The sequence below is a fragment of the Callorhinus ursinus genome, unplaced genomic scaffold (genome assembly GCF_003265705.2).
Source record: "Callorhinus ursinus isolate GAN/ISIS: 27379988/994484 unplaced genomic scaffold, GSC_fseal_2.0 scaffold87, whole genome shotgun sequence".
NCBI lineage: Eukaryota > Metazoa > Chordata > Mammalia > Carnivora > Otariidae > Callorhinus > Callorhinus ursinus.
In genome coordinates this window covers 104255-130077 of record NW_027397149.1, presented here as the reverse complement: position 1 = coordinate 130077, position 25823 = coordinate 104255, and the positions used below count along the sequence as shown (strand labels likewise).

The 25823-nt window shown below is 39.5% G+C and overlaps 1 protein-coding gene and 1 pseudogene across 7 annotated transcripts in view; one reads left to right on the top strand and one right to left on the bottom strand.

Moving 5' to 3' along the window:
• The window catches only part of LOC112810381 (integrin alpha-M-like), a 51504-nt gene that overhangs the window by 13288 nt on the left and 12393 nt on the right, over window positions 1-25823 (top strand). For 5 of the 7 annotated variants that reach the window (XM_025853967.1, XM_025853969.1, XM_025853968.1 and 2 more), the window contains exons 6-14: window positions 3625-3755; window positions 4201-4346; window positions 5288-5441; window positions 6490-6640; window positions 7286-7359; window positions 13936-14065; window positions 14353-14495; window positions 24059-24199; window positions 24290-24502. In XM_025853967.1, the coding sequence (XP_025709752.1) occupies window positions 3625-3755; window positions 4201-4346; window positions 5288-5441; window positions 6490-6640; window positions 7286-7359; window positions 13936-14065; window positions 14353-14495; window positions 24059-24199; window positions 24290-24502 (1283 nt within the window). The remainder of the gene's footprint in view (window positions 1-3624; window positions 3756-4200; window positions 4347-5287; window positions 5442-6489; window positions 6641-7285; window positions 7360-13935; window positions 14066-14352; window positions 14496-24058; window positions 24200-24289; window positions 24503-25823) is intronic. The other 2 variants (XM_025853966.1, XM_025853972.1) reach the window with 2 other exon arrangements.
• On the bottom strand, window positions 3057-3488 carry LOC112810244 (prefoldin subunit 4 pseudogene; annotated as a pseudogene).

Here is a 25823-nt window from a genome sequence, read left to right as displayed (position 1 = left end):
GCCCCCATCTCGGCTTTTGAGGCTTTATCACATCACCAACTCAAAGCCCACATCCTCAATCATTCATTTGCTCCAGGAGCTTAAATTTCTCCCCCTCCTTTGAATGTAAACATGCTCACACTTACCCATATCTTAAAAACAACCAACCACCAAAATTGATAGCAATGAAAATAACCTTTCTTCTCCCTGGTCTCCTCTACATGTTCTGCCATTTCTCCTTTCTTTCCCCACCAAACTTCTTGAAAGAGTTCTCTCCTCTTGTTTGCATTTCCCCCATATCACCATTCTTCACTGACATCTGGCTTCTGTCCAACCACCATATAAATCTTCCTCTTGCAAATGACATTTGTGACTCCCTAAATGCCAAATCTCTATTTTGTCCTCATGTTTACTGACTTTGCTGATGTGACCTACAGATCATCTCTTCCTTCCCCAGACACCTTGGCTCCAGATTTCTCCCCTCTCCTCCCTTCTCCTCCACTCCTCCCACCCCTTGCTTCTTCCCCTGCCAAGGGCTTCTGCTAAACTTCATCTCCAGGTCATCTTCCTCTGCCTTCTTTGCATGTGTAGGGGTACCAGGTTACAGCTTCTATTCTTGTCCATGTGTTCTTCCTGCCCAATTATATTCAGTTCTGTGGCTTCAGCTCTTACCCTCACATTTCTGTCTTCAGTCCTCACTCTCAGGATTCCATACTTTTTGTTCTAAAAAACATTTTCAGTTCTTTAAAAATGATTCAAAATTCAAAGCACATAATACTTCTCTCTCTTGGTTCCCGCAGCCTACTGTTTTCTTCCTGGGATTCAACCACTGTTACCAGTTTCTTGTGTCTTCTGAAGATACTCTATATTCACAAACATATACATATCTATAGTCTTCACTTTGTACCACAAATGGTAGCCTGTTGTAACACACTTGATTCTTTTCATTTAACATATCTTTGAGATTTTCAAAAATTTTTCTGGTTAATTTTCTTTGTATATTTTCCATATAAGTGTTAGAATCTGTTTATCTATTTTTAAAAAGCCAATACTTTTTTTGGGATAATTTTATTTTTTCAAAGATCACACAGTAAAATTGGCCTTTCTTCTTTTAGTGTACAGTTCCCTGAATTTTAAGGTATGTATAGATTTTCACAAAAAAAAAAAAACAACATGAACATGGGGTGCCTGGCTGACTCAGTTGGTAGAGCATGTGACCCTTGATCTCTGGGTTGTGAGTTCCAGCCCCATGCTTGTTGTAGAGATTATTTAAAAATAAAATATTTTAAAAAAGATTTTCTTTATTTGTCAGAGAGAGAGAGCACAAGCAGGGGGAGCAGCAGGCAAAGGGAGAAGCAGGCTCCCCACTGACCAAGGAGCCCAATGCAGGACTCCATCCCAGGCCCCTGGGATCATGACCCAAGCCAAAGGCAGACTTAACTGACTGAGCCACCCAGGCATCCCTAAAAATAAAATCTTAAAAAAAAAAAAAACAACATGAACAGAATACAAGAGTTCTGTCACTCCCCTAAAAAAATCCTTCATGCTATCTCTCTTTTTTAAAAAAAAGATTTTATTTATTTATTTGACACACAGAGAGAGAGCCCAAGCAGGGGGAATGGCAGGCAGAAGGCGAGGGAGAAGCAGACTCCCTGCTGAGCAGGGAACCTGACACGGGGCTCGATCCCAGGACCCTGGGATCATGACCCAAGCTGAAGGCAGACACTTAACTGACTGAGCCACCCAGGGGCCCCTGGTGCTATCTCTTTATAGTTAGTTGCCTTCTCCCCCTCCATCCTAGCCCTTGGCACTCACTAATCTGTTCTCCATCACAATATAGTTTGTCTTTTCAAGAAAGCTACATAAATAGAATTATAACCTTTTGAGAGTGGCTTCTTTCACTAGCATAATGTATTTGCAATTCATCCATGTTGTTGTGTGTATCAGTAGTTCTTTCCCTTTTTATTGCCAAATAGTATTCCATCGCATAGATTTACCACAATCCCAGTCACAAGTTCATCTGTTCACACATTGAAAGATGTTTGGATTGTTTCCAATGTTTGGCAATCATGAATAGAGTGGCTAGAAACTTTTCATTGCTACAGTAATCTTTCTAAATACAAAAAAGATCACCTCACCCCCTTTTCTAAGAAAACTTCAGTGGCTTTCCACTGCTTAAGGTATAAAGTCAAACTTCTTTTTTTGGGTAGAGAGGCCCTTCCCAACTTTCCTGTGCTTAATGACATAGGCTCATCTCCATTCTTATCACACAGATTTATCTTAGTAGTGCCATTTCAATTCCTCAATTCTGCAGAATTATTTTAGGTTCATTTCCTTTGTATCAGTCAGGGTTTTGACTGGAATAGACGGTACACTCCAGTTAGAATAATTTGAGAAGGGTTTATTTACAAAGGGACTAATTTTAAAGGTTTGATAGAGTCTTAGGAAACTATAATAGATGATCCAGGAACCCAGGGCAAGCAGCAGCAGAGCTGTTTCCACTCCTAGGCTGATTGGACAAGGAGAGGGAGAAGTAACCAGAATTCAGAAGAGGAGAGGGTTGTCAGGAGTGTGCCTCCTTGAAGGAGCAGTGATCTTGCACTGAGGGTCCCAGCCAGCCCAAAGCAACCTTCCAGGGAGGGAGTACAGGGAGAATACTCTGATCTCACTCTTCCATCACTCCAGTCTTCTGTTGAGGCTCCTAATTGGGCAAATCCAAATAGAAATCAGAGGGCAAAGGAACCCAAAATGCATGTGGTCCATGTGGCTGACTTCCTGGGGTGCAGAGCAGATTGGAAGAGAGTAGAAAGTGGATTTGGGGCTGGGGTCAGAAGGGAGGAGGACATCCAGCCTATTGTTATGTGTGCTGTTCCTTTTTTTTTTTTTACTATAATATATTTCTATCTTTGTATTTCTGGCAAATTATTTCTCATTCTCAGAGTTAGCTCTCATATCACTACTTTTCCTGACTTCCTTGGGCAGAATTAACCAAAATTTTCTATACTTCATCCATATTTCAAATTGTATGAAACAACATTCAAGTTTATTAAACAAATTTTAAAAAGTGTTATAAAATGTTTAACTTTCATCAGCCTCAAGATTTATTTTGCTCTCAAATTTAGCATATAATTGAACTTTTAAATATGCTAACACCTGCTGAATTGATTCCACTCTAGATTCAAAGGCTTCAGTTTCTTCCTGCAAATTTTTCTTTGCTTCTCCTAGCAATTCTTGTGCTTATTCTTGTGAATGGCTAATGAAAACATCACCAATTTGATAAGGTATCGTTAAGCAGTAGTCATCTATCTGCAAGCATGATGTCCTTACAAGCATCTTCTGAATTTTGTAGTTGTCTCTTTTTCGCTTCTATTTCTTCCTTCAGTTATGGGATTCTCCTTGTATTCCATGAAAATTTGTTTATCTTTTGTTGATCTTCAAAAGTAACATCGATATTTTCTGGCAGATGCCTTCTTCTTGGTGGCTGTGATCTTGGGATTGTGTCCATGTTTTTATTAAGCTTGGAACATGGGTTGCATATTGTTTACCTTTTATTTTCACTGCTTAACAGAAAGCTGACATGCAAAAAATGAACCCCAGTCTCAAGTACTTATAATTAAGTTCATGCTCTTTCTCTTGTTCCCCAAGAGTGCCCTCGGCAGGACAGTGATATTGTCTTCTTGATTGATGGCTCTGGTAGCATCATCCCGAGTGACTTTCAGCGGATGAAGAACTTTGTCTCAACTGTCATGAATCGATTCAAGAAGTCCAAAACCTTGGTGAGGGCATATGGGTAGGTTAGGAAATAGCTCATATGATGCTGGCAAATACATGGCAACCAGGCCGCCACTTTCCCCTTTTACTTCTATTGCAGACATTGCCAAATTGCCAATTGATCATGGTTTTCTTTCATGATTCTCTTTCCTGCTCTGTCTGGATGCAGCCTCAGCTTCTTCCAGCCCTCTGTAAAGCAGGCAGCTCTGACTAATTGATAAGGGTTGGTATGGGAGATAAAATATATCATCTTGGGCTGAGTTCTAATACTTAGAAGTGGGAGCTGATGGCAGATCTCTGTCCTGGTGAGGCAGAAGGATTGGGGACAGTGTAGAATTTGGAGGGATTTGGAGACTGGAATGTTTCAAGATTTATGTAGGGCTTCCTGGGAGATGGGTAAGTATGAGGAGAGTCACTTTCTCCAGTGTAATGCCAGATGCCTGTTCCCAGTTTTCTTTGATGCAGTTCTCTGAAGAATTCCAGACTCATTTCACCTTCAATCAGTTCAAGAAAAACCCTAACCCAGAATTTCTGGTGAAATCAATACAACAGCTGTACGGGAAGACACACACTGCCACAGGAATCCGCAAAGTAGTGTAAGCTCTCTGCTTAGGATGGAAGGAGGAGGTGATATTTTTTTTGCTGGGATTCGAAGAGTGAAGGGGGTTGTTCAGACAGGGTTGGGGTGAAGGACATGAGTAAAGGTGGAGGAGAGACTCTTCATGGTACACACATGAAATACAAGTTGTGAGTAAAGGTAGGCGTGAAGGGGAGATGTGAGGGTAAGGTTAGAGGGAAGCTACAGAGATCATTTGAGGCCAGGTCACTTAAGGCAACTGAAAAGCGAGTGGAGATCCACTGAATATTTTTTTTTTTAAGATTTAATTTTTTATTTGAGAGAGAGAGAATGAGAGATAGCACGAGAGGGAAGGTGGTCAGAGGGAGAAGCAGACTCCCTGCTGAGCAGGGAGCTCGATGTGGGACTCGATCCAGGGACTCCAGGATCATGACCTGAGCCAAAGGCAGTCGCTTAACCAACTGAGCCACCCAGGTGCCCATCCACTGACTGTTTTAAGCAGTGAGGAGATGTCACCATATCTTGTTTTGGAAGTTCACTCTGATGTGTGTGTGTGTGTGTGTGTGTGTGTGTGTGTGTGTGTGTGTGTAGAGGTGAGGGTGGAGGTTGGGACAAAAGTTCAGGAAGATGAGCTAGAGAGCTGTTGCATCAAACCAGGAAAAGTTTGTGAGGGTGCATTAAGCTTAAATTTTGTTTTAATTTAAGAGGAATAATAGCTAAAAAAAAAATCAGTCTATGCAAAAGCATATAAAGGCAGTGAAGATTTCCTTTCCTTCCACGCTTTTCCTTTCTCCTGCTGCCTTTCCAGGTCTTGGGGCAGCCATGTCTCAGTGTTCACTCCAGGTGAGCCCGAACTCCTCTTAGCTGCATCTGTGTGTGTGACTGCTGACATTCCCTCCCCAGCATTAAGAGTATCTCTGTCTGTTCACCATTGACTTTTCTTTCCTCTTCCCTGGACAGAAGACAACTGTTTCATAGCAGTAGTGGAGCCCGGGAGAATGCCCTTAAGATCCTAGTTGTCATCACAGATGGAGAAAAGTTTGGTGATCCCTTGGATTACAAGGATGTCATCCCTGAAGCAGACAGAGAGGGGATCATTCGCTATGTCATTGGGGTAGGAAATGTGGCTCTCTGGCCTGATGCTTCTGTGGAGGCTTTCTGTTTGGATACACCCTTCCTTCAGTTTGAAAATATCCCTAAAACCAGGTGGGCCAAGGGTCATTGTTAGCCCATATGGGCCTGTATCAGTTAACTATTGTTACAATGATGCTGTGTAACTAATTATCTCAGAACTCAGTCTTTAAAACACTAAATGAATCTGTAGTTCTGTGGGGCAATTTTTCTGGTTTTGACTGGCTCACTTGTACATCTGTATTCATTTGAAGGTTGGTTGACAGCTCTGCTGATCTTGGCTGAACTCTCTCCATTTCTGAGGGTTGCCAGTTATGTCTGTTTGCTGGACTGGAATGGCTGGAACAAGTGGGGTAACTTGGTTCTTCTGCTCCCTGTGTTATCGTCCCGTGGGCCAGCCTGGGCATATCCTCATGGTGAAGGCAGAGGAACAGAAGAGCAAATGGAAATGTTGCAAGCACTTTTTGAAGCCTCTTTCTGCATCATGGATATTACGCTAATGGATATTATCAAGACACATAGCTGTACCCAGAGACATAGCAGGGCAGATTCCTCTGCTATGAGTAAGAGGATACAGCAAAGTTTTCAGGGAAAGGGCTCAGATATAGGAAGGGGTAAAGAGTTAGATCTTTACTAAAGGGATCATCAGTGTAATCAAACTACCACAGTACCTTGTATGACATAGAAAAAGGTATCATCATCAGTGCATGGCTTGACAAGTAGGAAACTGCTTCATATAGAGGAAAAGACTCCCTTTACTCTGGGGAGAGGTCAGCCCCACACATGTGCTGGGCATGGCACAGCAAAGGGACAAAGGCTGGATTTCACTCCTAATTACTCCCTTGACAGAATGCCTCATGCAGTGCACAACCTGTTTTACTATACTTGGTGGCCCTGTCCCAGGGGCCTTCTGGTGCATTCCCTCATTTGACAGATACTGTTTCAGATTCTTTTCCTGCAGAATTTTCTTTGCTGGATGAGACTGCTAACCCCAGATGGTGTCTGATTTGGCCACTATTCCTTGGTAACAGGTGGGTGATGCTTTCAACAGTCCAAAAAATCGTGAAGAGCTTAATACCATTGCATCCAAGCCTCCTCGTGATCATGTGTTCCGGGTGAATAACTTTGAAGCTCTGAAGACCATTCAAAACCAGCTTCAGGAAAAGATCTTTGCAATTGAGGGTAAGCTAAGGTTCTGCACTCCTGCAGCAGCTCCAGAGGCAGCTCCTTACCCTCCAACACGCATTTCCCCTCTAGAAACTAGAACCTTCTAACCCTTGGTATCCTGACTCTCAGGATTAATTCAACTCTCTCTCTACTTCCTCTAGTTCCCAGCAGCTCTGGCCTCACTTGGTCATTTCCTTTAAAATCAAAGGATCTAGACTTTATCTTTACTTTGCAAGCCTTGGCTGTAGGCTGGAAAATTGGAGGGTAGGAGAGCCAAACCTCAGACAGTATTTCTCCAAGAATTTGGATATGTTGCCAACATTTGTCTGTTTGATTCACTGCTGTATCTCCAGTGTCTAGAATAGTGCCTGGTACATAGAGGGTGCTCAATAAATGTTTACTGATTAAAAGAATTTAAAACACTGGGGGAAGCATCATATATGATCTGGATTTATGGTTTGTCTTAAAAAGTTGGAAGATTAGACTGTATTCCCATGTGGCAAAAACCAGTTGGAGCCAAATAGCCACCATCTCTTTAAAAGGGGTATATACTTTCTAATTCAGATAGCTGCCATCTGAACCTCCTTTTGTCTGGTCACCATAGCATTTGAGTTCCAACTCTTCTGCTTTCTTTAATGTAGAAAACTCTCCTCCTCACAGGTACTCAGACAGGAAGTACCAGCTCCTTTGAACATGAGATGTCTCAGGAAGGCTTCAGTGCTGCCATCACCGCTGTAAGTGGTCCTTCATTAAATTGGGATTGGGAAAGAGGAAGGGGAAGACATGCAAGGGTTTGGGGGCTTTTATCTGCAATGAGTACTTGTTGGAGGCACTTCTTTGATGGGGAGCAGTGGTCCCTTTTCTTTTCCTTATCAATCCTGTTTTTTTGTTATTGTTGAGGATATATGATATGGATATAGGTATATGATATGATATCATACAGGTATACAACATAATGATTTGATATATGCATATATTGTGAAATGATCACTACAATAAGTCTAATTAATATTCATCACTACATATGTTACAAAATTTTTTTTCTTGTGATGAAAACTTTAAGATTTATTTTCTTTTTTTAAATTAAAAAATTAAAAAATTTCCTTATTTAAATTCAATTTAGTTAACATCTCCTGTATTATTAGTTTCAGAGGAAGAATTTAGTGATTCATCAGTTGCATATAACACCCAGTGCTCATTACATCAAGTGCCCTCCTAATGACCATCACTCAATTACCCCTTCCCCCCCACCTGCCCTCCAGCAATCCTCAGTTTGTTTCCTTAAGTTCAGTATCTCTTATGCTTTGTCTCCCTCTCTATTTTCATCTTATTTTATTTTTCCTTCCTTCCTTCCCTTCCCCTATGTGCATCTGTTTTATTTCTTAAATTCCACACGTGAGTGAAATCATATGGTATTTGTCTTTCTCTGACTTATTTCGCTTAGCATAATACCCTCTAGTTCCATCTGCATCATTGCAAATGGTAAGATTTCATTCTTTTTTATGGCTGAGTAATATTCCATTGTATATGTATACCACATCTTCTTTATCCGTTCATCTGTGGTTGGACATCTGGGCTCTTTCCATATTTTGGCTGTTGTGGACATTGCTGCTATAAACATTGGGGTGCATGTGCCCCTTCGAATCATGATGTTTGTATCCTTTGGGTAAATACCAAGTAGTACAGTTGCTGGGTTATAGGGTAGCTTTATTTTTCACTTTTTGAGGAATCTCCATATTGTTTTCCAGAGTGGCTGCACCAGTTTGCATTCCCACCCACAGTGTAAGAGGGTTTCCCTTTCTCCACATCCTTGCCAACATTTGTTGTTTCCTGAGTTGTTCATTTCAGCCATTCTGACTGGTGTGAGGTGGTATCTCATTGTGGTTTTGATTTGTATTTCCCTGATGCCCAGTGATGTTGAGCATTTTTTCACATTCTGTTAGCCATCTGGATGTCTTCTTTGGAAAAGTGTCTATTCATGCCTTCTGCCCATTTCTTGATTGGATTTTTTGTTTTTTGGGTGTTGAGTTTGATAAGTTCTTTATAGATCTTGGATACTACCCCTTTATTTGATAAGATATTTGCAAATATCTTCTCCCATTCCATAGGTTACCTTTTAGTTTTGTTGATTGTTTCCTTTGCTGTCCAAAAGCTTTTCATTTAGATGAGGTCCCAAGAGTTCATCTTTGCTTTTGTTTCTCTTGCCTTTGGAGACATGTCTAATAGGAAGTTGCTGTGGCTGAGGTCAAAGAGGTTGCTGCTTGTATTCTTCTCTAGGATTTTGATGGATTCCTGTTTCACATTTAGGCCTTTCATCCATTTTGAATTTATTTTTGTGTATGGTATAAGAAAGTGGTTCAGTTTCATTCTTCTGCATGTTACTGTCCAGTTTTCCCAATACCATTTGTAGAAGACACTGTCTCTTTCCATTGGATATTATTTCCTGCTTTGTCAAAGGTTAATTGACCTTGAGGGTCCATTTCCGGGTTCTCTATTCTGTTCCATTGATCTGTGTGTCTGTTTTTGTGCCAGTACCATACTGTCTTGATGATTACAGCTTTGTAATATACCTTGAAGTCTGGATTGTGATGCCTCCAGCTTTGGTTTTCTTTTTCAATATTTCTTTGGCTATTCAGGGTCTTTTCTGGTTCCATACAAATTTTTGAGTCATTTGTTCCAGCTCTGTGAAAAAAGTTGATGGTATTTTGATAGTGATTGCATTAAATGTGTAGATTGCTCTAGGTAGCATAGACATTTTAACAATATTTGTTTTTCCGATCCATGAGCATGGAATGTTTTTCCACTTCTTTGTGCCTTCTTCAATTTCTTTCATAAATGTTCTATAGTTTTTCCAAAGTACAGATCCTTTACCTCTTTGGTTAGGTTTATTCTGAGGTATCTTATGGTTTTTGGTGCAATTGTAAATGGGACTGATTCCTTGATTTCTCTTTCTTCTGCCTCATTGTTAGTGTATAGAAATGCAAATGACTGCTGTGCATTGATTTTATATCCTGCAACTTTGCTGAATTCCTATATCAGTTCTAGCACTTTTTGGTGGAATCTTTTGGATTTTCTGCATAGAATATCATGTTGTCTGTGAGGAGTGAGAGTTTGACTTCTTCTTTGCTAATTCGGATGCCTTTTATTTCTTTTTGTTATCTGATCACTGAGACTAGGTCTTCCAGTACTATGTTGAACAACAGTGGTGAGAGTGGGCATCCCTGTCATGTTCCTGACCTTAGAGAAAAAGCTCTCAGTTTTTCCTTGTTGAGGATGCTATTCACTGTGGATCTTTCACATATGGCTTTTATGATGTTGAGGTATGTTCTCTTTATCCCTAAAGGGTGGAGAGTTTTAATCAAGAAAGAATGCTGTATTTTGCCAAATGCTTTTTCTGCATCCGTTGAGAGGATCTTATGGTTCTTGTCCTTTCTTTTTATTATTGTGGTGTATCACATTGATTGATTTGTGGATGTTGAACCACCCTTGCAGCTCAGGAATAAATCCCACTTGGTCGTAGTGAATAATCCTTTTATTTTATTTTTTAAAAAAGATTTTATTTATTCATTTGACAGAGAGAGAGACAATGAGAGAGGGAACACAAGTAGGGGGAGAGGGAGAGGGAGAAGCAGGCTTCCTGGGGAGCAGGGAGCCTGATGCAGGACTCAATCCCAGGACCCTGGGATCATGACCTGAGCCGAAGGCAGCCGCTTAACAAATTGAGCCACCCAGGCACCCTGTGAATAATCCTTTTAATGTACTGTTGGATCCTATTAGCTAGTATCTTGGTGAGAATTTTTGCATCCATGTTCATCAGGGATTTTGGTCTGTAATTATCCTTTTTGGTGGGGTCTTTGTCTGGTTTTGGGATGAAGGTAATGCTGGCCTCATAAAATGGGTTTGAAGTTTTCCTTCCTTTTCTATTTTATGAAAGAGCTTCAGAAGAAAAGGTATTAATTCTTCTTTAAATATTTGGTAGAATTCCCCTGGGAAGCCATCTGGCCCTGGACTCTAGTTTGTTGGGAGATTTTTGATTACTGCTTCAACTTCCTTGCTGATTATGGGTCTCTTCACATTTTCCATTTCTTCCTGTTTCAGTTTGGTAGTTTATGTTTCTAGGAATGCATCCATTTCTTCCAAATTGCCTAATTTGTTGGCAATAGTTGCTCATAATATATTCTTATAACTGGGTTTCTTCGGTGTTGGTTGTGATCTTTTCTCTTTCATTAATGATTTTATTTATTTGGGTCCTTTCTCTTTTCTTTTTGATAAGTTGGCTAGGGGTTTATCGATCTTAATTCTTTCAAAGAACCAGCTCCTAGTGGATTGGTTCTGCTGCTTTTTTTTTTTTTAAATTATATCATTGATTTTTGCTCTAATCTTTATTATTTCTCTTCTCCTGCTGGATTTAGGCTTTATTTGCTGTTCTTTTTCCAGCTCCTTTAGGTGTAATGTTAGCCTGTGTATTTGAGACTTTTCTTGTTTCATGAGGAAGGTCTCTATTGATAGATATTGCATCCCAAAACTTCTGAACTGTCATGTTTTCATTTTCATTTGGTTCCATGTATTTTTTCAAAATTCTTCTTTAATTTCCTTGTTGATCCATTCATTCTTTAGTAGGATGGTTTTTTAACCTCCACATATTTGTGTTCCTTCCCAAGATTTTCTTGTGCTTGACTTCGAGTTTTAAAGCACTGTGCTCTGAAAATATACATGCTATAATCCCAGTCTTTTTGTACCAGTTGAGACCGGATTTGTGACCCAGGATGTGATCTATTCTGAAGAATGTTTCATGTGCACTCAAGAAGAATGTGTATTCTGCTGCTTTAGGATGAAATGCTCTGAATATATCTGTGGAGTCCATCTGGTCCAGTGTGTCATTCAAAGCCCTTGTTTCCTTGTTGATCTTCTGCTTAGATGATCTGTCCATTGCTGTCAGTGGGATGTTAACATCCGCTACTATTACTGTATTATTATCAATGTGTTTCTTTAATTTTGTTACTAATTGGTGTATATAGTTGGCTGATCCCAAGTTCAGAGCATAAATATTTACAGCTGTTAGCTCTTCCTGTTGTATAGACCCTTTTATTATGGAACAGTGTCCTTCATCTCTTATTACAGTCTTTGGTTTAAAACCTAGTTTGTCTGATATAAGGATTGCTACCCCAGTATTCTTTTGATGTCCATTTGGATGATAGATGCTTCTCCACCCCTTACTTTCAATCTGGAGGTGTCTTTGGGTTTAAAATGAGTCTTTTGTAAGCAGCATATCGATGGGTCTTGTTTTCTTTAATCCAGTCTGATACCCTGTGTCTTTTGAGTGGAGCATTTAGTCAATTTACATTCAGATTAATTATGCATTTAGTGCTGTTGTATTACCTGTAAAGTTGCTGTTTCTGTAGATTGTCTCTGTTCCTTTCTGGTCTTTGTTACTATTGGGCTCTCTCTTCACTCAGAGGATCCCCTTTAATATTTCTTGCAGGGTTGGTTTAGTGTTCACAAATTCCTTTAGTTTTTGTTTGTTCTGAAACTCTTTATTTCTCCTTCCATTCTGAATGACAGCCTTGCTGGATAAAGTATTCTTGGCTACATATTTTTCCCATTTAACACATTGAATATGTCATGCCAGTCCTTTTTGGCCTGCCAGGTCTCTGTGGACACATCTGCTGACAGCCTGATGTTTCTACCCTTGGAGTTTAGGGACCTCTTGTTTCAAGCTGCTTTCAGGATTTTCTGTCTATCTCTGAAATTCACAAGATTCATTATTATATGCCGAGGTGTTGACCTATTTTTATTGATTTTAAGGGGGTTCTCTGTGCCTCCTGGACTTGAATGCCTGTTTCCTTCTCCAGATTAGGGGAGTTATCAGCTGTAATTTGTTCAAATAAACCTTCTGCCCCTCTCTCCTGCTCCTCATTTTCTGGGACCCCTATTATCCAGCTATTACTTCACTTTATGGAACTGCTGAGTTCTCTAAGTGTCCCTTTGTTATTCAGTAGTTCTCTCTCTCTCTTTAAAGATTTTATTTATTTATTTGACAGAGAGAGAGAGAGAGAGAGTACAAGAGGGGGGAGGGGCAGCAGGCAGAGGGAGAGCAGGCTCTCCGCTGAGCAGGGACCCCAATGCGGGACTCGATCCCAGGACCCTGGGATCATGATCTGAACTGAAGGCAGATGCTTAACCGAATGAGACACCCAGGTGCCCTCTTTCTATGTTCTTTTCAGTTTCCTTATTTTCCATCATTTTATCTTTTATATCACTGAGTTGCTCTTCTGCCTCATTCATTCTCATTTTTATGGCCTCCATTTGGGACTGCTTCTTGGTAATAAGATTTATTTTCTTAGCAACTTTCAAATATACATTATAATTTTATTAACTATACTCACTATGCTTTATATTACATCCCTGCATGTATTTATTTAATAACTGGAAATTTGTACCTGTTGACTACCATCACCCATTTTGCCTACCCTCCCAACCCGTTCATTGTCTTTTGCAACCACCAATCTGTTCTCTGCATCTATATAATTCAGTTTTGTTTTGTTTTTAAATTCCACATATAAATGAGATCATACCCTATTTGTCTTTCTCTGACTTATTTCACTTAGCATAATGCCTTCAAGGTCGGTCCATACATGTTGTCACAAATGGCAGGATTTCCTTCTTTTTTATGGCCAAATAATAGTCCATTGTGTTATATATCACATTTTCTTTATTCATGCATTGATGTTTCCACTTAGATTATTTCCATATCTTGGATATTGTTTTTTTAAATTATTTTTTTTCATGGTTTTATTTTGAAAGAGAGAATGAGAGCAAGTGGGTGTGAATGGGGGAGGGGCAGAGCCAGAGGGAGAGAGAGAATCTCAAGCAAACTCCATGCTGAGCATGGAGCCAAACATGGGGCTTAATCCCACAATCTCAAGACCATGACCTGAGCTGAAATCAAGAGTTGGACGCCCAACTGACTGAGCCACCCAGGTGCCCTTATGTTGTGGCTATTGTAAATAGTGCCTCATGAACCTGGGGTGCAGATATCTTTTGAGTTAGTGTTTTCATTTACTTTGGATAAATACTCAGAAGTAGGATTGTTGGATAATAATGGTAATTCTATTTTTAAATTTTTGAGGAACCGCATTCTGTTTTCCACAGTGGCTGCACCAAATTGCTTTGGCTATTTGGATTTTTTTGTGGTTCCATACAAATTTTAGGATTGTTTATTATATTTCTGTGAAGAATGCTATTGGAATTTTGATAAAGATTGCACTGAAGTTGCAGGTTGCTCAATCTTGTTCTACCCTGTTTTCCAGAATGGTCTCTTGCTAGGTGCTGTGGGGAGCTTTGACTGGGCTGGTGGAGCCTTTCTTCATGTGTCAAAGGATAAATTTACCTTCATCAACACAACCAGGGTAGATTCAGACATGAACGATGCTTACTTGGGTAAGTGGAAAGGGCAGGGTAACTTTAAGAAGGGGTCAGGATATGGTATAACTCAATTAACATATATTTCATTGAATTTTTCATGGGCCCTTGGAATAACTTTAAAGACAGAAATTTCAAAATTTCCATTTAATTATGTTAACAAAGGGGAATATTGTGCAGGGTCCAGTTATCCCCACCTACTAAGCATGGAGCTATTGCATTGCCCCCTACTCAAGGGATAGGTCTCTCAGAGGGGGCAGTGTCTGTGAAGGAAAGCGCTTACCTTCTCAGATCACCATCTTCAGGTTATGCTGCTGAAGTCATCTTGAGAAGCAGGGTACAAAACCTGGTTCTTGGGGCACCTCGATATCAGCACACTGGCCTGGTGGTGATATTCAGAGAGAATGCTGGTACCTGGGAGACCAATGCACTTATCAAGGGCAGCCAGGTAAGTACAGGGCATGTGGAGTACAAATGTGCAAACAGAGGCAGCCTGGGGGCTGAGATTCCAGGATGGGCATCACCAGGTGCCATGTGTATCAGAGTTTTGTAAAGGAGGTTTCAGAGGGCTTTGAGCTGGAAAGTCACAGGAATAAGCTTTGCTTTTGAGAATGTTTTGTCCTCACTTTTCTTTTTTTAGAGAAAGAGTGTGAGTTGGGGGACAGGGGCAGAGAAGGAGGGATTTTTTTTTTAATAAAAAAGGGTCTAGGGACACCTGGGTGGCTCAGTTGGTTAAGCATCTGCCTTCGGCTCAGGTCATGATCTCAGAGTCCTGGGATTGAGTCCCATGTCAGGCTCCCTGATCAGCAGGGAGTCTGCTTCTCCCTCTGCCTCCCCCCTCCACCCACTTGTGCTCTCGCTCACTCTCTCTCTCAAATAAATAAATAAGTAAATAAAACCTAAAAAAAGTCCAGTTAACATCACACTAAAAAATAAGAGAACTTTCCCCCCTAAAATTGGAAATAAAACAAGAATATTCACTTTCATAAAGAAAGAAAGAAAAGAAGAAAATAACAGAAAAGAAAAGAAAAAGAATATAAAATAAAATAAAATGAAATCAGAGGGAGACAAACCATAAGTGACTCTTAAGTATAGGAAACAAACAGCGTTGCTGAAGGGGAGATGGGTGGGGGGATGGGTAACTGGGTGATGGGCATTAAGGAGGTCACTTGATGTAATGAGCACTGGTGTTACATGCAACTGATGAATCACTAAACTCTACCCCTGAAACTAATAATGCACTATATGTTAATTAATTGATTTTAAATAGAAAAATGAGAATGAGAAAAAAAAAGGAATATTCACTTTTACCACTCCTATTTAACATCATACTGGAAGATGTAGCCAGTGAAGTAAGTCAAGAAAAATAGGGAGAAAAGCATAGAGTGGAAAGGAAGAGATAAAACTGTCTCATTTGCAGATTACATGTTGCATGGAAAATCTCAAAGAATCTACAAAAAAGCTATTATAACCAATAAGCTATTTCAGTAGTTCTCAAGATACAAGCTCAAAAAAAAAAAAATTAAAAAAAAGATACAAGCTCAATATATAAAAATCAGTTGTATTTCTATAATAGCAATGACCATTTGGAAATTTAAATAAAAGAAGTCTACAATAGCCAAAATATGGAAAGAGCCCAGATGTCCAGTGACAGATGAATGGATAAAGATGTGGAACACACACACACACACACACACACACACACACACACACACACACACGCAATGTGGAATATTACTGAGCCATCAAAAAGAATGAAATCTTGCCATTTGTAATGACATGATGGAACTAGAAGTTATTATGCTAAGCAAAGTAAGTCAGTCAGAGAAAGACAAATACCATATGATTTCACTCACACATAGAATTTAAGAAACAAAAAAGATGTACATAGGGGAAGGGAAGGAAAAATAAAATAAGACGAAAACAGAGAGCAAGGGAAATCATAAGAGACCCTTAACTCTAGGAAACAAATAGAGTTGCTGGAGGAGAGGTTGGTGGGGGGATGGGATAACTGGGTGATGGGCATTAAGGAGGGCACTTGATGGGGTGCCTGGGTGGCTCAGATGGTTAAGCGTCTGCCTTTGGCTCAGGTCATGATCCTGGGACCGAGCCCTGAATCAGGGTCCCTGCTCAGCGGGAAGCCTGCTTCTCCCTCTCCCACTGCCCCTGCTTGTGTTCCCTCTCTCGCTGTCTCTCTCTCTGTCAAATAAATAAATAAAAATCTTAAAAAAAAAAAGGGGCACTTGATGTAATGAGCACTGGGTGTTATATGCAACTGATGAATCACTAAATTCTACTCCTGAAACTAATAATACACTACATGTTAACTAAATTGAATTTAAATAAAAATTTAAAAAAAGAAGAAAGAAGACAAAAGGGGAAAACAAATACCATTTACAATAGCACCAAAGACGATGAAATACTTAGATATAAATTTAACAAAATGTGTATGATTTCTGTATGCTGAAAGCTATGAAAACACCAATTAGAGAAATCAAAGCCGTAAATAAATTGAGAGATATACTGTGTTCATGGGCTGGAAGACTCAGTATTGTTAAGAACAATGAATCATGGAACACTATATCAAGAACTAATGATGTACTGTATGGTGACTAACATAAAAAAAAAAGATGTCAATTCTCCCCAGTCTGATCTATATATTCAACATAATCCCAATCAAAATCCTAGATGTTTATTTTGTAGAATTGGCAAGTTGATTCTAAGATTTATATGGAAAATCAAAGAAAGTTGCATATCCAACAGTTTGAAAAGAAGCTAAACAAATACCATTAGGTATTTAGTGGAGAATTCATACACTACCTGATTTTAGACTTACTATAAAATTATAGTAATCAGGAGAGTGTGGTTTTCGCAAAAGGATAGACATGAAGATTAGTGGAACAGAATAGGTCTGGAACAGACTGACATGCATAGTCAATTTATTTTATTTTATTATTTTACTTTTTCTTTCCTGAATACTTTTTTTATTATGTTAGTCACCATACAGTACATCATTAGTTTTTATGTAGTGTTCCATGATTCATTGTTTGTGTATAAATAAAGACCTTTTAGTGGAGACTTCAATGGAACAATTAGACATCCATAGTAAAAAACAAAACAAAATAAAACCTCTACCCATATCTCATATCATATTAAGATTAATTCAAAATAGACCATGGAGCTGAATGTAAAGTCTAAAGTACAATACTTGTGGAAGAAAACATCCGGGAAAAATCTTTGTGACCTTGTGTTAGGCAAAGAGTTCTTAGCTATAACACTAAAAGCATGGTCCATAAGGGAAAAACTGATAAATAAGACTTGATCAAAATGAAAAGTTTTTGCTCTATGAAAGACAGTATTAAGAGAAGGAACAGAGAAGCTACAGATTGGGACAAAATATTTGCAAATTTTCCTCCTTTTTAAAAAAGTATGTAGCTAACAAAAGACTTATATCCAGAATATATAAAGGATTCTTAAAAACTCAACAAGAAACAATCCATTTAAGAAGTAAGCTAAATATTTTAACAGACACTTCACCAAAGAAGATACACGGATGGCAAATAAGCACATGAAACATCCTCCATGTCATTAATCATTACAGAAAGGCAAATTAAAACCACTATTAGATACTACTACATAGCTATTAGAATGATTAACATAAGGAAATAAAGTGGCAATATCAAGTACTGGCAAGGATGTGCAACAACTAAAACTCTCATACATTGCTGTCTGAATGAAAAATGGCCTGCCTACTTTGGAAACAGTTTGTCAATATCTTATGAAATTCAATATGCAGTTGCCATACCAGCAATCCCACTTTTAGGTATTTACTTAGGAGAAACAAAAACAGATGTTCACATTGAAAACCTTCATGTGAATATTTCTAGTGGTTCTATTCATAATTGCTAAAAACTAGAAACAATCCAAGTGTCCCTCAACTGGGGAATGAATAAACAAACTGTGGTACATCCATACAGTGGAATATCAGAAATAATTGGAAATAAAAAGGAATGGACTATTTATATACATAACAACGTGACTGAATCTTAAATGCATTATTCTGGATGAAAGGAGCCAGACATGAAAGGCTACATACTATATAGTCCCATTTATATAATATTCTGGAAAAGGAAAAACTATAGGGACAGAAAACAGATCAGTGGTTGCCAGGAGTTGGTGTTTGAGGGAAGAGGTTGATTACATCAGGTCATAAGGGAATATTTTGGGATGATGAAACTTATATCTTGATCATTGGTGGTGGTTACATAACTTTATGTGTTTGTCAAAACACAAAACCGTACTAAAAAGGCTGAATTTTATTGCATGTAAATTATACCCTAATCAACCTGACCTAAAGACAAAAAAATTCTACTGACTTTAGGTTAAGGCTTACATGTCTTTTTTTAAAAAAATTTTATTTTATTATGTTAGTCACCATACAATACATCATTAGTTTTTGATGTAGTGATTCATGATTCATTGTTTTTGTATAATACCCAGTGCTCCATGCAGTACATACCCTTCTTAATACCCATCACCGGGCTAACCCATCCCTCCACGCCCCTCCCCTCTAAAACCTTCAATTTGTTTCTCAGAGTCCATAATCTCTCATGGTTCATCTCTCCTTCTGATTCCGTCCCCTTCATTTTCCCCTTCCTTCTCCTAATGTCCTCCATGCTATTCCTTATGTTCCACAAATAAGTGAAACCATATGATAATTGACTTTCTCTGCTTGACTTATTTCACTTAGCATAATCTCCTCCAGTCCCATCCGTGTTGATGTAAAAGTTGGGTATTCATCCTTTCTGGTGGCTGAGTAATATTCCATTGTATATATGGACCACATCTTCTGTATCCATTCATCTGTTGAAGGGCATCTCAACTCTTTCTACAGTTTTGCTATCGCCGACACTGCTGCTATGAACATTGGGGTGCATATGGCCCTTCTTTTCACTCCATCTGTGTCTTGGGGTAAATGCCCAGGAGTGCAATTGCTGGGTCATAGGGTAGCTCTGTTTTTAACATTTTGAGGCACCTCCACATTGTTTTCCAAAGTGGCTGTACCAACTTGCATTCCCACCAGCAGTGTAAGAGGGTTCCCCTTTCTCCACAACCTCTCCAAAATTTGTTGTTTCTTGCCTTGTCAATTTTTGCCATTCTAACTGGTGTAAGGTGGTATCTCAATGTGGTTTTAAGTTGAATTTCCATGATGGCTAATGATGATGAACATTTTTTCATGTGTCTGTTAGCCATTTGTATGTCTTCTTTGGAGAAATGTCTGTTCATGTCTTCTGCCCATTTTTTGACTTGATTATTTGTTTTTTGGGTGTTGAGTTTGAGAAGTTCTTTATAGATCACGGATACCAGCCCTTTATCTGTAGTGTCATTTGCAAATATCTTCTCCCATTCTGTGGGTTGCCTCTTTGTTTTGTTGACTGTTTCCTTTGTTGTGCAGAAGCTTTTTATCTTGACGAAGTCCCAAAAGTTAATTTTGCTCTTTGTTTCACTAGTCTTTGGAGATGTATCTTAAAAGAAGTTGCTATGGCCAGTGTCAAAGAGGTTACTGCCTATGTTCTTCTCTAGGATTTTGATGGATTCCTGTCTCACATTGAGGTCTTTCATCCACTTTGAGTTTATCTTTGTGAATGGTGTTAGAGAATGGTTGAGATTCATCCTTCTGCATGTGGCTGTCCAATTTTCCCAGCACCATTTATTGAAGAGACTGTCTTTTTTCCATTGCATATTTTTTCCTGCTCTTTTGAAGACTATTTGACCATAGAGTTGAGGGTCCATATCTGGGCTCTCTATTCTGTTCCAAGGTCTATATGTCTGTTTTTGTGCCAGTTCCATGCTGTCTTGGTGATCACTGCTTTGTAATAATAGCTTGACTAACACCAAGGAAATAGAAAAAATTATTAGAAATTATTATCAACAACTATATGCCAATAAACTGAGCAACCTGGATGAAATGGATGCCTTCCTGGGAACCTATAAACTACCAAGACTGAAACAGGAAGAAATTGACAACCTTGAATAGGCCAATAACCAGTAACGAGATTGAAGCAATGATCAAAAACCTCCCAAAAAACAAAAGTCCGGGGCCTGATGGATTCCCTGGGGAATTCTAACAAACATTCAAAGTAGAAATAATACTTAATCTCCTGAAGCTGTTTAAAAAAATAGAAACAGAAGGAAAGCTTCCAGACTCATTCTATGAGGCCAGCATTACCTTAATCCCCAAACCAGGCAAAGACCCCAACAAAAAGAATTTCAGACCGACATCCCTGACGAATATGGATTCCAAAATCCTCAACAAAATCCTAGCTAATAAGATCCAGAAGACATTAAAAGGATCATCCAGCATGACCAAGTGGGGTTTATCGCTGGGATGCAAGGGTTGTTCAACATTCGTGAATTATCAATGTAGTAGAAAACACTAATAAGAGGAGAGAGAAGAACCATATGGTCCTCTCAATTGATGCAGAAAAAGCATTTGACAAAATACAGCATCCTTTCCTGATTAAAACTCTTCAGAGTATGGGGATAGAGGGAACATTCCTCAAGCTCATCAAATCCATCTATGAAAAACCCACAGTGAATATCCTCCTCAATGAGGAAAAGCTGAGAGCCTTTCTCGTAAGATCAGGAACACATCAAGGATGCCCACTCTCACCACTACTGTTCAACATAGTACTAGAAGTCCTAGCAACAGCAATCAGACAACAAAAAGAAAATGTATTCAAATTGGCAAAGAAGTCAAACTCCTTTTTGCAGATGACATGGCACTTTATGTGGAAAATCCAAAAGACTCCACCCCCAAATTACTAGAACTCATACAGCAATTCAGTAATGTGGCAGGATACAAAATCAATGCACAGAAATCAGTTGCTTTCTTATATACTAACAATGCAACTGTAGAAAGAGAAATTAGAGAAACGATTCCATTTACAATAGCATCAAAAACCATAAGATACCTCGGAATAAACCTAACCAAAGAGGTAAAGGATCTATATGCTAGGAACTACAGAACACTCACGAGAGAAATTGAAGAAGACACAAAAAGATGGAAAAACATTCCATGCTCATGCATCAGAAAAATAAACATTGTTAAAATGTCTATGCTACCCAGAGCAATCTATACTTTCAATGCCATCCCGATCAAAATTCCAATGACATTTTTCAAAGTGCTGGAACAAACAATCCTAAGACTTCTATGGAATCAGAAAAGACCCCGAATTACCAAGGAAATGTTGAAAAAGAAAAACAAAGCTGGGGGCATCACGTTGCCCGATTTCAAGCTATATTACAAAGCTGTGATCACCAAGACAGCATGGTAATGGCACAAAAGCAGACATACAGACCAATGGAACAGAATAGAGAACCCAGATATGGACCCTCAACTCTATGGTCAAATAATCTTTGAAAAAGCAAGAAAAAAACATGCAATGGAAAAAAGACAGTCTCTTCAATAAATGGTGCTGGGAAAATGGACAGCCACATGCAGAAGAATGAAACTCAACCATTCTCTAACACCATTCACAAAAATAAACTCAAAGTGGATGAAAGACCTCAATGTGAGACAGGAATCCATCAAAATCCTAGAGAAGAACATAGGCAGTAACCTCTTCAACATCAGCCACAGCAACTTCTTTCAAGATACATCTCCAAAAGCTAGTGAAACAAAAGCAAAAATGAACTTTGGGACTTCATCAAGATAAAAAGCTTCTGCACAGCAAAGGAAACAGTCAACAAAACAAAGAGGCAACCCACAGAATGGGAGAAGATATTTGCAAATGACCCCACAGACAGAACGCTGATTTCCAAGATATATAAAGAACTTCTCAAACTCAACACCCAAAAAACAAATAATCAAGTCAAAAAGTGGGCGGAAGATATGAAAAGACACTTCTCTGAAGAAGACATACAAATGGCTAACAGACATATGAAAAAATGTTCATCAGCATTAGCCATCAGGGAAATTCAAATCAAAACCGCATTGAGATACCAACTTACACCAGTTAGAATGGCAAAAATGGACAGGGAAAGAAACAACAAATGTTGGAGAGGTTGTGGAGAAAGGGGAACCCTCTTACACTGCTGGTGGGAATGCAAGTTGGTACAGCCACTTTGGAAAACAGTGTGAAGGTTCCTCAAAAATTTAAAAACAGAGCTACCCTATGACCCAGCAATTGCACTACTGGGCATTTACCCCAAAGACAGAGATGTAGTGAAAAGAAGGGCCATATGCACCCCATTGTTCATAGCAGCAATGTCCACAATAGCCAAATTGTGGAAAGAGCCGAGATGCCCTTCAACAGATGAATGGATACAGAAGATGTGGTCCATATATACAATGGAATATTACTCAGCCACCAGAAAGGATGAATACCCAACTTTTACATCAACACGGATGGGACTGGAGGAGATTATGCTAAGTGAAATAAGTCAAGCAGAGAAAGTCAATTATCATATGTTTTCAGTTATTTGTGGAACATAAGGAATAGCATGGAGGACATTAGGAGAAGGAAGGGAAAAATGAAGGGCGGGAAATCAGAGGGAGAGATGAACCATGAGAGACTATGGACTCTGAGAAACAAACGGTTTTGGGGGGGGTATTGGTTAGCCCGGTGATGGGTATTAAGAAGGTCATGTACTGCATGGAGCACTGGGTGTTATATGAAAACAATGGATCGTTGATCACCACATCAAAAACTAATGATGTATTGAATGGTGACTAACATAACATAATAAAATTAAAAAAAAATAAAGAAACCTAAAAAAAAATGTCTATGCCACCCAGAGCAATCTATACTTTCAATGCCGTCCTGATCAAAACTCCAATGACATTTTTCCAAAGTGCTGGAACAAACAATCCTAAGATTTGTATGGAATCAGAAAAGACCTCGAATCGCCAAGGAAATGTTGAAAAGGAAAAACAAAGTTGGGGGCATCATGTTGCCGAATTTCAAGGCTTAAATACCTTTCTTGGGTAATGAGTGAGGCCTTTTAAATGATGAGTGGGGCAGAAATCAGATTGTAGTGAATCATGTCTTGACATTTCCTGCACTTTTCCTTCCTAGAACTTGGCCCACTTTGAAATTGCCAAATACATCTCCCTATTTGTCTGTTACTGTTTCTCTCTTCTCTACCCTGCTCCATGGAGAGCCCTGGAAAGCACTGTTTCCACTACCCAGCCTCATGCTCAGCAAATAGCAAACCTTTGTTGAATGAATGAATGAATGAATGAATGAATGACTAAATGGATGAGTCTTGTGGATGAATTCTACACATTGACATCGAACATATTTTTGTTTTTTTGGAACATACTTAAAAATTATTTATTTTTTATTTTTTAAAAATTATTTTAAAAGGTAGACAATACCTCTCAATATCATGCAAAAAAATTCCTGTAGCAATAGTTATTTTTAACCTAAGCCAGTTGTTTTCTTACTAACCAGACTGTCAACTGTATTTTTTACCCCCCTAAAGACTTAACAATATATTGCAAAGATATTCTGTATGCTCTTACAGGCCTTTCTGTGTAGTTTCCTATTCAACTTCTTTGCTATACTAATCATCTCTCTGGAACACCATTGTTGGTAAATCCTCAGCCACTGCCCATCAACTCTATAATAATTTTCTCTAGCTGGCAGTACATTCAAATGAGAATCTGAATCACACAGAAAATCACATTTGCTTCCAAGTGCTGTTCCCAGCTGGTATGATTTTTCCTCACAGGGAGAAAACACTCACACTTTTTTTTTTTTTAAAGGTTTTATTTATTCATTTGACAGAAACAGAGATAGTGAGAGCAGGAACACAAGCAGGAGTGGGAGAGGGAGAAGCAGGCTTCCCCCCGAGGAGGGAGCCCGATGTGGGACTTGATCCCAGGACCCTGGAATCATGACCTGAGCTGAAGGCAGACACTTAACGACTGAGCCACCCAGGCGCCCAACACTCACACTTTGATTTTGGTGGCAAGTGATGTGATCCTGGACTCATCTCTTTCAGATTGGCTCCTACTTTGGAGCCTCCCTCAGCTCTGTGGACATTGATAATGATGGCAACTCTGACTTGGTCCTCATCGGGGCCCCCCATTACTACGAGCAGACAAGGGGAGGCCAGGTGTCTGTGTGCCCCTTGCCTCGGGGGGTGAGTGATTATTGGAGCCTGGGCAGGGTGGGGCCTGGGTGTGGGGTGGGGGAGTTGCCCTGGTTGGGACTTGACACTCTTTTTATTCAGCAGAGGGCTAAGTGGCAGTGTGGGGCTGTTCTCCGTGGGGAGCAGGGCCACCCCTGGGGCCGCTTTGGGGCAGCCATGACAGTGCTGGGAGATGTGAATGGGGACAAGCTGACAGACGTGGCCATCGGGGCCCCAGGAGAGCAGGAGAACAAGGGTGCTGTCTACCTATTTCATGGAACCTCAGGAGCGGGCATCAGTCTGTCTCACAGCCAGGTGAGGTCGGGTCACTGTCCCCGTCATGACAGTAACCTCTTTGTTGATCTGTCCCTTTCTCATTCAATATCCCCACAGCTGCCAGATCAGTTCTCCCAGTACTACTTTTCAGAACCTTCAAAAGTAATAACACACCTCATAGAAATTCTTACCACAACTATAGGAGGTGCATGGGGCATCACCATCCCCACTTTACAGATGAGGAGATTAAGGCTCAGAGGTGGTAAATGGCCAGCTGGAAGTGTTGGGATGTAGGCATTCCTTTCTTCTGAATCTCAGTCGGCCTTGGTAGGGAGACCAATAGTTCTGGTTGGTTCAGATCTATCCTGGTTTTAGTACAGAAAATAAGAAGAAACTTGCTCTTAGTTTAATGCTCTGCTCTTGCTCTCTTGAAATTCTTAATTTTTGAACAAGGTGTTCTGCACTTTTTTTGCGGGGGGTACTGGATCCTGCAAATTATGTAGCCCATCTTGATGGTTGGTCACTTAAAATCTTGGTCACTACAACTGGTTTCCTCTCTAAAATGCCTCCCTGTTACCTGCTGGATGGAGTCCACTGTTGGGAGGGACTCCACAGTCTGGTTCTTTCCCATCACTGACAGCTGAGGCCATCTGGTCTTCTGCCCTTGGGTCTCTGGCTATTTTCCAGCTTCACATTTTTCTTGTCTTTTTTCTCTCTGTCCCTCCATAGCTCCTGCCAAATCCCTCATGCCAGAGGTTCAATCCTATCAACACACTGAAATCACCTGAAGGTTTTAAAAAAACACAGATGCTTAGGCCCTGCTAGTAAGGGTTCTAATTTAATTGGTCTGGGGTTGGTGTCCCAGGTATCAGTAGAGTTTTCCAGCATTTTATTTAGAAAAATTTCAAATTTACAGCAAAGTTGAAGGAATTGTACAATGAACACCCATATATTTATAACCTAGAATCTGCAATGAACAATTGACTACATTTATGTTATCACAGATCCATCCTTTTATTCATCCTATTTCTATCCATCCATGAGTCCATCTTGTTTTTTAATGCATTTCAAAGTTACGATACCCTTAACTACTTAAGCAGTTAGCTAGAATTCACTAGTTAGAATATTTAGTTGGATATTCTAGTTAGATATATTTAGTTAGAAAATCACTAAGTAGAATTCAGTATTTGCTTACTGTTGTGTTTTTTTATTTTTTATTGTTATGTTAATCACCATACATCATTAGTTCTTGATGTAGTGTTCCATGATTCATTGTTTGTGCATAACACCCAGTGCTCCACGCAGAATGTGCCCTCTTTAATACCCATCACCAGGCTAACCCATCCCCCCACCCCCCTCC